Genomic DNA, 16782 nt, shown 5'->3' on the forward strand with positions numbered 1-16782 from the left:
TAAGTATAGATTCAAACTCTCAACAATCACCAGATGCTTTGATCTTAAATCCTTCTGATGCCCAGACTCATGGGCATTACGGAAAAGAAAGCAGTCAGAGCTATTTCTACCAACTTCTTCATCCAACTTCCTGTATTCTTCAGTAGTCACTTGTAAACATTCTAAAGACCATCTGATTAAACTCCTGAAACAGAAAGAGCTGGATCGAAAGTTCTTTTTAGGAATGTGGTATGTTGCTTTAATGATCAATTCCACATAAATAACTACATTCAAATTAATCTGGATCCTACAAGATGTTAATTCCAAACTGCTACACACATGCACACTCCACACTTAACATTCACAACACACAGAAGAGTTGTGTCTTATGTCCTCAAGATGTATAGTGCACACACATAGAATTCATGACTATACTGTAGATAGGAAAAACTGGCATCCGGCTCAGAGATTAAAACCAAGAGTCCAGGCTGAGAGGTGGTTCCTGGGTTGAATTTAGCCCATAAAGATATTCTGCTTGGTCTGTACAATGTTTTAAAAATTTGAAATTTTTAAAAAATTCCAGTTAAAAAATCCAGATTTTTTTCAGAGAAATCTGATAAACTGGTCCTTCATTTCTGCAAAACAACAGGGGGCTGAAGCTGAATAGCGATGGCCCCTTTAGATAAGGGGTGGACTTTCCATCTCGCCCCTGTTCCCAACACTCCAATAATTCTAGAACCGCCTGCTTCACGTATGTTTGATACCTATCTGGCCCTGCATGCATTTGAGGTTGTGGCCCCTTTTCTAGGTAGACCCACTTTATGCTTCCCCAAATGTTAGGGGTTGGATTCTGTCTCACTAAAATTCATATGTTGAAGTCCTAACCCCCAGTACTTCAGAATGTGACCTTATTTGGAGATAGGGTCTTTATAGAGGTAATCAAGTCAAAATGAGGTCATTAGGGTGGGCTCTAATCCAAAATGACTGATGTCCTTATAAAAAGAGGAAATGTGGACACAGAGACACACACACAGGGAGAAGCGAAGATGAAGGCAGAGATCAGGGTGATGCATCTACAAGCCAAGCAACGCCAAAGATGGCCACAAACCACTAGAAGCTAGGAGAGACGCAGGGAAAAGATTCTCCCTCATTGCCCTCAGAAGGAACCAACCCTGCCAACACCTTGATCTCAGACTTCCAGCCTCCAGAACTGTGAGACAATAAATTTTGCTGTGTAAACCACTCAGTTTGTGGTACCTTGTTATGGTAGTCTTGGAAAACTAATACCCCAAGTAGTTTGAATTAAGTCAGTATCTTCATTTGATCATTGCGAAGAATCACAAGTGAGTGGCCTGAATCACTGGCTACGTCTAGTCTAGCAAAAGGACATCAAAAGGAGAAAGATTGTTTACAAGGAGAAAGATCCTTTCCAAAACCAAGCAAGTCTTCCAAGAGCTTCCCCATAGAGATGCTTCCAGTTTTAAGTGGGGGCTATGTCTGCTCCAGCTCAGGTGGGTGCTGAAAAAATTCTGGTCAACTGTGACTGCAAAAAAGATGACAGTTCACTCAAAGTAGGAGGGTGATATTTTAAGGGTGAAGAGATATTTTAGGGGAAGAAGTGTGTCAGGGAGGCAGATTGCCCAAATCCTCATTTACTCCTGAGCTTAATTTAGATTACATACTCCTACATAGGCTGCAAGGCACCTTCCATTTTATTTTTCGTTCCAGGCCTTTTCTCCTCTGTCTGATCCAAACGTTACAGAGGCCATTGGAGGGGACTGAGGAAAGGAGCTCAGCTGGAGAGGACTGGGTCAGCCGGGTCTGAAAGGCTGGCTGTTCTCCAAGAAGAGGCCTAAGTGCACTGGCTGTTGAGTAACCATGAGCAGGTCGTGTTTCAGAGTCTTAGCTCCTTCCTTTTAAAATAAGTAGTCCTGGTGACTTACGTAATGATTCGCTTTCTAGAGGATGTTTCAGAAACAAAAGCATCACTTCTTTAGGTGTCAAACATCTCTTTAGTTTTAGGACCACATTCCTAGTGGTCCTGAGCTCCATCCTTCGGAGGATTTCACTTCTTTAACCAATCAACTCCCCAAGCTGGAAAGTGGAGAAGGGCCAGAAGGCACTGTCGCTGGCTGGTCAAGAGGTCACCCTGACAGGTCAATCACTAACCACAAACACTGAGAAACATGGCTCCATGTCTAATTTTTTAAATGATGATTTTTCTGGGAAGGGGGGTGGTAAATTCAAGTTCAAATAAAACAGAGTCTTGTAGATGAAATATTTCTCTTAGGGAAATAAAAAGCTTGGTGAATGAAGGGAACTAGAAGTAGATCTGATAGTAAGATCACATGGTTAGGCTGACCACTTCCTAGGGTTCAGGTGGAAGGGCTGAAGAAGGGACCCAGAGAGAAAGCAGCACGGGTCTTGCATTTGGGGGGGCTCTGGTGGGTGAGGAATTGCCCTGAGGTCGCCACATTTCCACTGACTAGAGGTCACCAGAGAGAAAAAGACCTGCCCACATAACCCTGAGAAGGGACCCTCAGACCTGTGGACTCCAATCTTTTTGAGAACTCCATCAATAAAAATCTAAGCATGTACCCTCACATATGCCATTTCTTTATTTATGTTATATACAAATACTACTGCACTGATATATCATGCACATCATAATACAGACACAAGCAATCAATTTAAGAAGAATGATATAAAATAAATTTAAATACAAGCTCTACTATTTTCGTCCCCCCATACCTAGGTAGATGGCCTTCTTGGCCCCTTGGTTCTATGCACCCATCCTGAGTCTGCACGCATAAAGAGCAGAGCAATAGTGCGCCCACTTGATCATGCTCATGTCTCAAGAGCCGCCCACACCTCTCCAATGGCGGTTGATTGAAATAGTTAGTTATCATCAAAACATCCAGATGACTTGTTGACTCAGGAGAGTCTGCCCAATAGCATCAATGAGAAAACATTTTTGGAAGATTAATATTTTTGTATTCTTAAGTAGAAACTCTGCCTTAATGCTTGATATCATTTTACTGGGTGTTTCTGCTCCCTACCTCCAATTTGGAATTATTCTTGAAGTGCTGAATTGATGGGGTTTTTAATGCTATTAAAACTGTCAGGCTAAAATTATGTTTTATACCTTGCTTACTCTATGAGGACTGCAGACTTGGCTGCATGCTTTTCAAAGTGCTTAAGATTTCCAGCACATTTTCGCTACCTCAAATAGCTGAAGAATGCGGCAGCCTTGTGGCTTCAGAAATCTACAACAGATTCCTACATTCTTTTACTTTTTATGATAATGAAGCTTACATTTTGCACACAATGATCAGATAGCCTAGTCTAATCCCCTTGGATTAGGAAATGAAGGCCCAGGGAGGGCAAATGACTACTCAGGAGACTGTAGAACCAGAGCTAGAAGCCAAGGCTCCTGACCTCAGATTATTCTCTCTCTACCACTACCACCTTCTGGTTCTCAGATTTGCTCTTCACTCTGCCCTGGCTTCAGGATAAGTGAGTGGCTGGAAGCACAAAGCTAGGTTCTCATTCTAAAGGGAACAGTCCTTAAAACTCCCTGGGTGTGACTCAGTGGTTGCATCACCTCAGAGAAGGCTCGGAGATGCAGATTTGGCCTACCCACCTGATTTGCTGAACTCTGTACAACCTCGTCAACCTGTTAAACACTCCTGACGCCCTCTCCTTTCGGAGCAGCTCCTGTAATCTGGCTAGAGATGCCAAGGGTCTGACTACAAGGGTCTAAACTCCCCAGTTGAAAGAGTGAACAAAGACGAAGTGGATTCAGAGCAAGGACGTAGGTCACTCAACACCTAGAATACGCCCAACAACTGCCCTCTCTGCTTCGGTCTTTCTCTCCCTAGTCAATGTGTCTTCTCCTTCTACCAACCAGGGTGAAAGAGGGCTGGGAATGGATGCGTACTGTGGTAAACCTTCAGTGGATTTTATGAATTCTAAGCAGTTATTTAAGTGTTGTTAGAAGAGGAAGGGTTGGGAAAGGGTTGATTTATTAGGATAAGGCTTCAAATGCAGAGAACTTCCTCTAATGCAGGGATAATCTATGTCTCTTCTGGGTTCTGTCACTGCCATTGCCAGGCAGTCATAGTGGTGGGATGTGGATGTGGATTCAGGCATGAGAAGCTGGGGGCTGTCTCTCTTTAGGGGGTATGTTCTGGAACAACATTGCCTCTTTTCCTTGTCAGTTACCTTCAGGTGGAACGGCTCTACAGTGGACAAGCAGAGTGGCCAGCAGCACACATCTAGGCCAGCCACACTCATCTGCTTTCTGTATCTCCCATCTCTCTCTCTCTAGAAAATGCCACCCTGGTCAGCCAGATGTGCTGGCATGTCACTTACATCTGCAGAGAAATCTTCCATTTTCCCCACATACCTGGGGCTCTGCTTATACTGTAGCAAAGCTGGGGAAATGGGAAGTGAAGGGAATGAACTACGATAAAGGATGCCCATACTCGGGGTGTGGAGCTGGAGAGGGGCTGGGGTCAAGGATCTGCTCTTTCTCCTTTTCCTAGTCCCCCAAAGGATAGCCCTATTTGTATTAGGTGTAAAATTGAACAATCTGGTTCAGGAAGCAACCTAGAACCGTATCCACTCACCCCACCCACCCCTAGAGATATGATCTGGCTATACATAGCCCAGGAGAGGCAACTTGGGGAGGTCAGGATCATTGTCTCCAAGTACCCTAAAGCATGCATGTTAAGAGGGATGAGGCTTTGGGTAGTTGCAGAAGGAACAGAATAAGACCAATGGGTGGGAGTTGCATGGACAGAGATTCAGTTCAATACAAGGAAGAATGTTTAACAATCATGCTCTCCAACAAAGGGAGTGCTGTGAGGAACTGTCACTGAGGCACTGAGAGAGATCTGCGTGTGTTACCACATTCAACAAGGGTATGTGTGTGTGCACGCCTGTGCATGTGTGGCAGGTGGTTAGATATTTTCATTCTATGACTCTCAAGACTGCATAACACAAGGCCAAATCATCCATCAATGTTGACCATTTTACACAGCCCTGTACCATCAAAACAACCTCCTCCACGAGGAAATCAAGTTAATGACGAGAAAGAAGCTGCCCTTAAGCAACAAAATAAATCAGGTGGTGTTCTCATCTCTAAAATGGGCAAAAAAATGTCCATTTCACAAGGAGCCTCAAAGATTAAATGATTTAACACACGGAAAATGTTTAGAAGAATGCTTAGCAAATAATAAGTGCTCCATGAATGTTAGCTAATATCATATAAACATGCCCTAGATTACAAATACACACATAGGTATTCATATATTAATATAACATATTGCTATGACTGTCTGTAATATCCATACATAAGGGCAATCACTCAAGAGGAATCACAGTTTAACAATGAGGCATCATTAATGACCACTGATCTCTTCTGGTTGTATAGTACAGCAGAAAGTGCATTTATTTGATTGCTTTGTGCTTAACCAAACCAAAACTCCTACGTATACAGGCCCTCAATTCAACTGGATGGTGGTGATCTTTCCACAGGTGGGTATTCTCCCTGGAAACCTGTCTCTCAGCTTTTCCTTGAACCATTAACCAAGTGAAATTTCTAAGATGTGGATGAGTGAAGGGGAGGGGACTATAGAAGCAACCCTGGAGAAGAAACGGAATGTTTTCCATTGACTTTTTCTGCAATAAGCTCTTCAAGAGACCACTCAAGACTGGTTTGGGGATGGAGAATGAATTCTTCTAAAATCTGTAGAGCTGGTGGTTCTGTTGTCCTACCTGGTGAGCTTGGTGCCAATCTGCTGCCTCAGCTCCAGTCTCTCTTCATCCGTCTGCCTGGGAAGGATGTTCTTTTCTTCTAGCTCTCGCTTGGAGGGCCTGTTGCTGAGTTTGATGGCTAAGGAGTCCTTCCTGCACACCTTCATGGCCAGGGAGCCTGCAGAAGGGAGAAACAAATTTCAATTAATGTTGACACAAACCTGCCCAGGCTCCCACAGGGCCAACTGTGGGCCAAAAGGTAAAAGGCAGGAAGACAGACACCATGGGCTTAACACCTGAGAATGGTTAAGGCCTCAAAGGTCCTTTTGATCAAGTTCCTGCAATCAACATGTTCTGTATACCTAGCAGTGTGTTGGGCATGTGAGGAGCACGTGACTGGGTCTCTGCTCTCCAAGAACTCCCAGCATGTGGGCAACATCACAAAGGAGGGCAGGACAGACTGTGGAGTGCAACAGAATGCAAAGGGGAGAGAGGACAGAGGCCTGTAGTGACGACGGCAAGTTTCACAGAGGAGGGACTGGCGCCTGCAGGAGAGGTGAGATGTGAACAGGCCGCAGGCTGGTGGACATCTGCAGGTGGGACAGCTCAGAGGTGACGGATAAGCCAGGTGATCACAGGAAACAAAAGATAACAGCTCCAGTGGAGCTGGGGGTATGTGAAGGAAAATAAAGCTGGGCAGACAGAGCGGGGTCAGTTTGGAACGGAATTGAGGTCACTGAAATAGGTAATATTCTGGGATTGTTTTCGTTTCTTAACATAAGGGGTTCTGAGCAGCCAGGACAGGGCTGCCTTACATCCGGAATAAATCCATGGTTCTCATTTTTGGTTGTCAAAACTGGGGTTTGGCAGGGAGACTGCTTCTGGCGTCTAGTAGGTAGAGGCCAAGGATGCTCCTAACCATCCTATAATGCACAGGACAGCTCCCACAACAAAGAATCATCTGGTCCAAAATGTCAATAGTGCCGAGGTTGAGAAACCAGGGTATAAAACAATCAATTCTCTGGCAAGAAACGGTGAGCAGAGGCTGAGCAACTGCTCCTTCCACTCATAAGTCATTTCGACCTTTGGCTGCCCCTCCGTGGTCTTCCCCTTGACATCATTGTGATCATTTCACAGCTCGCCAGTACCCCAACCAGCTCAAATTGAGCTAGCTCTCTGAAGTCTGGTAAGTGAAGCAAGAGGAAGAGACTGGGAAACAGCAAGTTGAGGGGATTCCTTTGGATTTTGGACTTTATTTAGTACTGCCTGTCTTCTCTCTTCCTCCCCTGGTTTTAGAACACAGGCTTTGGAATGAGACATCACCGGCAACAAATCTCAACGCTGCCACTGAGTAGATGTGAGGGTCCGGGCAAGTCACTTACCTCTCCATTTTCTTCCCTTATCCGTAAAATGGATATTTTAGTGCTTACGCCACCAGGTGTTGACAGAATACAATCTTAGCACAGTGTCAGGGACACAGTATATATTCAGTAAAAGGTTATTACATAAATCCACTTATTAAAATGTTGACCAAATATCAATCTATAATCACTTAACTAAAATTTATTTATTGTTCACAGCCAGAATGATAGATTTTGAACTTTTCTTTCTTCATTTCTTCTCTTGTCTCTTTGCCCATTTAAAGGGCTTAAATGAGAAATGTAAATTCAGGCCTTCTAAAGTTGTTGAGGTATGCCTACACATGAATTTGTTGCATACATAATGGTTAGTATGTCTGAGTATTTGGTAGACTGGAATTGACTTTTAAGGTTCCTCACCTTTTTTTTGAGGGAGGGGGTTACATCCCAAGGGAAGCAATCAAAGAAAGAAAGAGCCATCTAAGAAGTAGGAGGTGGTAGCATGGTGTTGCAATTTTTAGAGCCATGAGGATGTTTAGAGGACATTTACCATTTCATTTTACTAAGGAAGAAACTGAGGCCTCAAAAGGTTACCCGAGTTGCCCTATGACCAGGGCCAGTTAACACCAGACCCCGGATTAGGACTCGGGGTGTTGGGCAGCTCGGTCAGCTCTCTTTCCACAAGCCACGCCCCTCCCACCTCAGTGGAGAATTTGGACGCACGCACTGGTATACAAGGAGCTGTCGTCATCCTCGTCCTCTTCCTCCTCCTCCTCTTCTCTTGTGTATAGGCAAGAAGAGTCTTCGTAGTCTGATTCATGAGGCACATTTTCTTTATTGTCATCACATTCAATCACAACAGTTGGCACTTGTCTTATTTCCGGAAGGCCCAGAGGTCCTGCTTTTGTGACACCGTCACCCGAGTGCAAACCAGGGCTGTGGTAAGAAGTGGAACAGGGGACCCGCTGCTCAGAGCTGTTTAAAGAGAAAGAGAAAAGAAGACATTCATTCTGGCTAACGCATCGTATAAATGCATCAGAACCTTTCTAAAACTCAGTTGTCCAGTCCTAAGAGACAAAGGGTCTACAGGGCAATTGAAGTCTCATTTCTCATTTACAACTAACATTTTAGGATGGCAGTTTCCTGATGGTGGTAGCAGCATGGAATAGGAAATAAGAATTCTATGGATGAATGGTGGCGATGCCAGCACAGCAATGTGAATGTACTTCACGCCACTGAACTGTACACTTTAAAATGGTTAAAATGGTAAATTTTTTGTCCTGTATATTTACCACAATTAACAAAATAAAAGCAAAATTAAAAAAAAAAAAAGAATTTTAATTCCACAAATATTTCTGGTTAAGATTATTACCTCCAAGTGCACAGGAAGGTTCATTTGTAACCCACAGGTCTCATAGGAGGGAAAAGAATTAATCTGATAGTGAAGCTAAAGATACAGGAAAGAAAGAGACAAGGCATGAGATTCTAGCTTTCAAAGCTATACAGCATGACTGGTAGGGAGTGGGTGTGGGAGAGACTGAAATGTCATGGATGGAGATGCAAAGAGAAGACGTGGGACCATAAGGCTGGAGACCCATGCATGAACGTCAGGCTGGACATGGTCAAGGATAACTCAGAGCAAGTTCTCTCCCAAGGATGGTGTCAGACCCTCAGCAGCCACAGGTAACGCCAGCCTGATTTTTTTGTAGGTCAATTTTCCAGGAAGCAGTGATGATATTCTTGGTTCTACCTCTTAAGTTGAGCCAACTTAGATAAAATATATTTTTTAATTAAAAATGATCTGCTTCACAATAAAAGCCATATAAGTTCATTGTAGGAAAACCAGGAAATGCATATCATCAAAAATAAAGAAAATGAAGTAGTTATTTTCTTAATAGAGTCTATCCTAGCCTCCAATAACAATTTAGAATCCTTTTTATGACCAGCTCTGACTGAAGCCCAGCAAGAATAATGGAGCCAGAAACGTGTAGTTTAATTTTATAATTCTGTTTTAGATTAACTGGACGTGGAATTTATATCTTTCATTTAAGGAATTTCTAAATATAGGAAACTCAATGCATTTTACCATCCAAAAGTGTTTGACATTCACAAGGAAATAGAGCGTGAGGTTATACTATATATCAAAAATTTTACATTAGAATATTTTATCCAAAAGAAAAATCTTATTCATGACATATACACACATGATAGTCTCCTTTGAAACTTTCAATTATGCTTTAAATTATTGCTATGTCTAAGTTAAATTCAATTAACTTTCTTCCTTCCATTGTTTCCCAAGGGCTGTTTTTCTTTTTGTATTTTTCACATAACTCTTCAGTGACACAAATGGAAAATCTAGTTAACACATTATGAGCTATGATGTTCAAGGCAATGAACTAAATCAACTTAAAAAAAAACAAACCTTCAACTACTAAGATTAAATCACATATTTACAAAAATGCAGCAGCTCATCAGACATTAGCAGTGTAAGGGATCCACTTCCCACCTAATTTAATATGAATGGCAATGAGAGCAAGAAGGAGGGGTACATGATGGATGGCCTCCGGGGTGACACATATAATAGCTGATTGAAAGGTGACTGACTGGGGAGTTGCCACCCCACCTCACAAGGCGGTCCTTCCATCAGGCAATGATCTACACTGCGTTCCAGCTGTGCTTGGATTTCTACAGTGGGTTTTAAGGGAAGTAGGGATGGAAGAGGCAAAGATGTAATTCCACAGCTCATGTTTTGCCCACCGTTGCCTTCTCCTCTCCCTCACTTATAGTTTAATTAATGGTTCCTACAAAGGCACAGAGCTGGGGATATGACAGGAGCGAGGGATGAAAAGCAGCCAATAAATATTCTTGTGTGGTAGGATGAATCTTTTGAGTAAATAACAGTTGGAAACTAGAAAGCATAAGAGTTCCTCAAGGTAGAAGGCTCCAAGTTGCCGCAAGATGATTGAGAAAGGAGAAAGACTATGCAAAGGAAGATAAGAAACTCAGCCTCAGAGGTGGTCTGTGATCAACGGGAAACTAGTTTCTTCTCCCTCAAAGACACATGGGAAGTGTGAGACCTTGAGTAGAATATAAGGCAGATCCCCCAACTGCAGTGGCAAGGACTAGGTATCATGCTACTAGCCTTGTAAAATAGGGACCAGTCATGGTGATCAGCGACTGCCTGCTGGGGGTGCTATAGAAACAGCTGGAGACCTCACCTGGCCAATCAGGTCATCTTTCTGAAGTGTGAATCTAGCATGCGATAGAATGTCTAATTTCCCACAACGATGAAGAAGGTGTTTCCAGGAAGCTAAGTGAATCCAGCAAAAGGGTTTTAAAATATCCTATTAATAGGGACCGGCCCAGTGGCGTAGTGGTTAAGTTGGCGCACTCCGCTTCGGTGGCTGGGAGTTTGCAGGTTCGGATCCCGGGCGCAGACCTATGCACTGCTTAACAAGCCATGCTGTGGCGGTGTCCCATACATAAAGTAGAGGAAGATAGGCACAGACGTTAGCTCAGGGCCAATCTTCATCAGCAAAAAGAGGAGGATTGGCAACAGATGTTAGCTCAGGGCTAGTCTTCCTCACACACACACAAAAATTCTATTAATAAATATCCATTGACTGCCAACTATGTGTCAGGAGAGGTGCTGAGAGGGAGCAAGCCAAATACCCAGATGATCCCATACATCTGGTGACTCTGGAGAACCACAGAATAGCAAGAAAAGACAAATGAGGGAAGAGTTAGGTGAGAAGGAGGCTGGCAAGGTTATTATGGGACCTCAGTTTGAGAAATTAAGACATAAATCCAAGTCCAAGTTTTGCCACTTACTCTCTCTTGACATTGGGCAAATTATTTAACCTCTCTGGAGCCTCAGCTTCCTCCACTGCACAGTTGGGGAAACGACACCGTTTGTGCAGGGCCGGTGCAGGTCAAGTGTCCCATTGGCATGCTCTTAAGTGAGACCCTCACTTGTTATTTAAGGGAATGACTTTCCAAGTGGTTTCAAAACACTCTCATTTTCAGTCTATTCTCCACAGTGTTGTCTGAGCACCTTTCTAAAACTCAGATCTGGTCATGTCACCCATCAGAACTCTGACTGCCTGCCCAGTCTACAAAACCAGTGCTCCAAGAGTGACACAAATGGAAAACCCAGTTAACACCTTATGGGCCATACCATTCAAGGCACAGAACGAAATCAACTTAAATGTAGCATCTTATTACGTTTGGCCTCCACCCCTGGTGGTTGTGGGCAGGAAGGGGAACACACAGCCGAACATCCGGTCTTAGTAACGCTGGTTTTACATAATGGAGTTGTCACTTAAAAGATTCGCTCTAAATAAAAGGTCTCACTGCTAAAGAAGAGTGAAAACCATTAGCCTAGAGGAAGTCATTTAAACAAAGTATGACCTGCAATGCCTTGCACAATTTGACCCTTATTATTAACCCAGCCTCTGTCTCCATATAACTTACCCCTTGGTCTCGCACAACAATGCATTGCATGATTGCATGCTCTTGGGCTGGAATGCTCTGCCATCCCACTTTCACCTTGTTAATTTTTGTTATCTTTTACTACTTGTCTCAGGCAACATTTTGCCTATCTTCTTGGGAGATTCCATAGTTGTGAAAATTGCGAACATCTGTTTGCTTACTGTCTTCCCTTCCCCACCCCAAGCTGTAGGCTCCTTGAGGGGCAGAAACCACGTCTAACTCATGTTTGTAGCAGGTGCTTAGCGCCACGTCTGACACAAAGTGGACACTCAGTAATTGTTTATTGTTTTTGCTGAGTGAAAGAAATATGGGCTGGAATCACTGATATTTAGGTGCATTTGTAAGTGGTTAACAAATCATATTGAAAGGGTATTAATTAAGAGATCATTTTTGATTTTCAGGAAGGCATCTAGTGGTGTATTGCAGGACTGTGGGTGCCCTTGACTTGGCTGGCACTTTTACCAATGGGTTAATGACAAAAGGGCATCCTCATCAAATATGTGGAACAACTGAGGTAGAGAAGGAAAGAAGGGAGTGAAGAAAGCAAATATTTCCTGAATCTGTTGCCCACTGTTCTAGAAACTTTCATATCCAGTATCTCATTACATCTTTAAAACATCTCTGCAGGACAGGTGTCATTATCCTCATTTTATTAAGCAGGAAATCAAATCTCTGAGAGGGTAATAAATAGACCCATGAGGACACAGGTAGTAAAGGAAGGAGTTGGAATTTGAACCCACTCTGTTTCAATATTATGAATCCAAAAATTGATTTGTGATACTTGTAATTTTGTGTACTTTGATTAAACACAAACCCTACTAACTGTACACACGCAACGTGGAAGAAACACCATGCCTTGTCAATAATACTTGTAAACAATGGGTATTATTATTTTATAAATATTTTAAGTCTTACTAACCCGGCTAAGTAATAAGTGTTCCACCCTGCTATGGTCAGGCCACACCTGGGGCACTGAGTTTAAAGAATTCATCTTAGACAATAGATTATAGATGGTGAAGGGACTCATCTGTTGACTTATTGTCATGGCCACTTTTGCACTAAAATGGCACAGTTGAGTAGTTGCAGCAGAGCCTCAAATACTTTCTATCTGGTTCTTTACAGAAAAAGTTTTCTTACCTCTGGTCTAAACCAATGTTTCCTAAACCTCACTCATACCCACACTCAATTTTTTGTGTGTGTGCCATGTTTGAAGTCCATTTATACTACTATTTACTTCGTATTTTTAAGTCTACACTTAAAAATAAACTTAAATACTAATTTAGCCTCATCTTAAGCAATGATATCTCTGTAATCACAGGTATTATATGCTAATTATATGTTTATAACTTATGGCAAAATATTAATATGTGACTATTAAAACTTTTATCAAAAGTTGTCCTAAAGTCACTTTATGTACTACCAATGATGTATATATCACGTTTTGGTTAAATGATGGCCTAGATCAGATTCTCTCAACCTTGGCATGATTGACATTTGGGGCTAGACAATTCTTTGTGGTGGGGGGCTGTCTTTGCATTGATGGATGTTTAGCAGTACCCTGGTGTCTACCCACTAGATGCTAGTGGCATCTCCTTTAGTTGTGACAACCAAAGATATCACCAGACATTGCCAAATGTCTTTGAGGAGGAAAAACTGCCCGTTTGGGAATGGAACACTGTCCAGATCCTAAGTTCCTGACGTGCTGTGTCTCAGGCTGGCACTCTGGGGTCTGTGCCAACACTTTGATGCTATTAAGGTTCTCTGAGTAAGTTATCGGCACCCCTTCTCTAGTCTCTGAGCAGTTACCCCATTAATGCAAGAGCTCCAAAATGACTCTTGAGTGCGGCAGCTTTTCTCATTCTGTTGCCCAGACCAGTGATTTACAAAACGACACTCTAGTGGCCTGAAAGAGTCACCACATCTCCAGAGCACCTGTCAAACTCCCTGAGGAAAGCTGACTCATGTAATAAGGTCTACCCTGGACCGCTCACATCAAAACTTTTCGGGATTAAGCATTTAGTTTGCTAGGAATTTCAATGGATCTCATTGCATGTGGGTTGTGTTCACTGTTCCTCTTCCTGGAGGCTGACTAGGAACTAAAGCCACAGGTAAACATAAAGCCCCTCATCCTTAACTCTTACTGGGCTACTGTATCTAATGATGATAAAAGTTATTAACATTTTAAACGCTCACACACTGCCACATACTGATTCATTTAAGCCCCACAACAACCCTATTAGATAGGTACTACCGTTATCCTACATGGATATCCCACATGGCCAAAGTCACAGCCTGAGGGATGCAGGCATTATTGAACTCAAGAAGTAGGACTATACAACCTGATCTCTTACTGATGTCATTATACCGCCGCCTGTGAAGAAGCAGCAGTCCTGCAATGGCTTCGAACGTTACCCTTCTTCCAGAACCTTCTCTCCTCCCTACTACCACCCAGCCCACTTACTCTTTACTGTTGTCAAACAGGTCTGATCATGTAATTCTCTCAGTTAAAAGACCTTTGAAGGGTCTCATTGTCAACTGGATAAACTCTACCCTCTTTGGCATGGACTAGGGGGCGCCTCACCATCTGGCCCCATAATTCCTTTCAATCTCATTTGTTACCATTCTTTGCCATATACCCAGTGTTCCAGCCACACCAGGCCACTTGCCACTTCCCAAGCACATTGTGAGCTCTCCTGCCTCCTCCCTCTGCTCCTGCCATCACTCTGCCTCGGAACTATCCCCTCAGAGTTTGGCCTGGAGCATCCTATTCATCCTTCAGGGACAGCTCCAGTGCCTTTTCTTTTGAGCAGCCTTTTCTGATTTTTCCAATGGAAATCAGTCCTTTCTCTGTGCTTCCAGTCTCTGTTCCCAACTCTGTTGCAGCATCTGTCACATTATGTTATAATTATGTGTCTAAGCATTTATGCCCTTTGCCCCATTGACTGTGAGCCTCTCAAAGATAAAGGCTGATTATTAATCATAACCTGGATTATCTTCATATCCCAGTCCTATTTTTGTGCATGTTTTTGGAACTGATGGAAAGGTCAATTGAATATTTGTATTGAAGTCTCCTGGAATCAGAGTAGGCTATATTACATTTCCTATCACTTAATTCACTGAAATAATGATCCCTGATCCTTAGAGTCCTGCTGTTGTAGGGAAAGTATCCTTATGAAAGGAGAATTAAGGTTTTGGAAACAGTAATCTAGACTTCTTTCCTAAGAAGATAATTCAAAAAGATAAAACACAGAGATCTATGCAAGGAAGAATGCCATGGTACCTATGTGCCTTCCATCCTAGGACTGCGTGAAGATGTAACAGAGCTTAAAGTTATCACATTTCCTAATTCTACACTCACTGGCTATCAGCCACTTCAGTTAAGAATGTCCAGAGTTAGGCTGCTTTATAAGATGAGGTAGTTGGGGTAGATGAGATCTAGAAGGTTACTTCTTTTTTTTTTTTTTTTAAAGATTTTATTTATTTATTTTTTCCCTCCAAAGCCCCAGTAGATTGTTGTATGTCATAGCTGCACATCCTTCTACTTGCTGTATGTGGGACGCGGCCTCAGCATGGCCGGAGAAGCGGCGCGTCTGGGCACGCCCGGGATCCGAACCCAGGCCGCCAGCAGTGGAGCGCGCGCACTTAACCGCTAAGCCACGGGGCTGGCCCTAGAAGGTTACTTCTTATATGACATTCTGTAATGAATTTAGATAAACACCAAAGACTCTAAATTATTCTCCAGGGGGAAAAAAGGATGAGATTCTGTTTCCTCTCTGGGTAGCTCCAAATCATGTAATTTTCCTGACAAATGTAATAGGGATGAACATGCAAAAACCTAAGAGCGTTCCATGACATTCACAAGATGTTGGATAGTTGCACCATTCTGGAATATTTCCATTCTGTTAATTAAAAATACCAGGGGGCTCCACAGCTTAGGAGGAAGGAGCAGGGCCATCTTTCAAAACAACTACAATAGCCAACACATATGGTCCTTTATGGTCCTACAAAAGTGTTTTGTAAATGTTCATCATCTCAATCTTCACAAAATCTTGCAAGGTTAGGAAAGCTATTGTTATTATCTTGATTTCATGGATGAGAACATTAAGTCTCCAAGACAATAAGTGAAGGGATTCTTGGTTGTGATCACAGCAGGGTGAGAACTCAAGTCTTCTCACTCCAGAGAACCATGCTGCCTTCTCCCCGAGAACCCTCGATGACCATTATTTTCTTGTACATGCTGACTATGAAATTCAATCTGCACCACAAATTCAAAAAAACACAGAATATAATAATCAACCATATAACAAATAGCAAGGATAACAGATGCTCACAGAACCCAACTACTCTTTTGCTATGAATTTTGCTGTTCAGAGTCCCAAGGTTACAGGCTATTAAGAACACGGAGGGGGTCTCAATTCTAGACTTGGGTGGTACAACAGTTTTCATGTAATACATGGCTGGGGGTGAGTACGTGTGCAGAGAGAACAGGATTCAAGAGAGAGGAGAGAATAATTAGCAAGCTGGATAATCCAGCCTTGGATAATGGAGTGTTGTCAATGAAAAGGGGGAATGCAAAGGGTTTATTGTGGCCATGCTAATGACGTATTTCCTTGAGGACAAGAAGGCATCACCATCATCTCCTCCTACTCCTCTACTTTATTTCTCTTCAGTGCCCTACTCCCACTTTACAGCATATAACATATTCAGTGGTTTATCATCTGTCTCCCCCACTAAAAGGTAAGCTCGCGAGGATGCGAACTTTGTTTTGTCCTCGCTGTCTCCCCAGAGGATGGAACAGCCTAAATATCATCCTTCATGAGAAAAATGAACGAACAGGGAAGAAGAAACAGAAGTTTACTTAAAACAGGAGGCCTGTTGCTCACAGGGGACACACTAAAAACAGAAGGAATCAGAAAGCTTGAGGGAAAAATGGCAGCCCTCAATCAGTAAAAAGCACACATTTCTAACTCTCTTCTCCTTCATTACATGCCTGCGCCATGTCAGGGAAGTGAAAAGCTTTATTCTCGCCCCTTGGTCCTGTCTCCATCAAGGATAAAATTTAATGAGCCTTCTGTTTGGAAAATTCAACTCTCTTCTTTGACTCTACTAAACCAAGTAGGAGATGCATAGATTGAAAATACAATGGCATCCCTTAGATCCCCATTCCCACCCCCTCATTTTCCTACTATTTAAA

The 16782-nt window shown here is 42.7% G+C and overlaps 1 protein-coding gene across 5 annotated transcripts in view; it reads right to left on the bottom strand.

The window, feature by feature from the left end:
• PHACTR1 (phosphatase and actin regulator 1) overlaps positions 1 to 16782 on the bottom strand; it is a 520877-nt gene that overhangs the window by 37502 nt on the left and 466593 nt on the right. For all 5 annotated transcript variants that reach the window (XM_058555251.1, XM_058555252.1, XM_058555250.1 and 2 more), the window contains 2 exons: positions 7825 to 8072; positions 5761 to 5917 (listed from right to left, as the gene is read on the bottom strand). In XM_058555251.1, the coding sequence (XP_058411234.1) occupies positions 5761 to 5917; positions 7825 to 8072 (405 nt within the window). The remainder of the gene's footprint in view (positions 1 to 5760; positions 5918 to 7824; positions 8073 to 16782) is intronic.

The sequence above is a fragment of the Diceros bicornis genome, chromosome 14 (assembly GCF_020826845.1).
Source record: "Diceros bicornis minor isolate mBicDic1 chromosome 14, mDicBic1.mat.cur, whole genome shotgun sequence".
NCBI classification, from domain to species: Eukaryota; Metazoa; Chordata; class Mammalia; order Perissodactyla; family Rhinocerotidae; genus Diceros; species Diceros bicornis.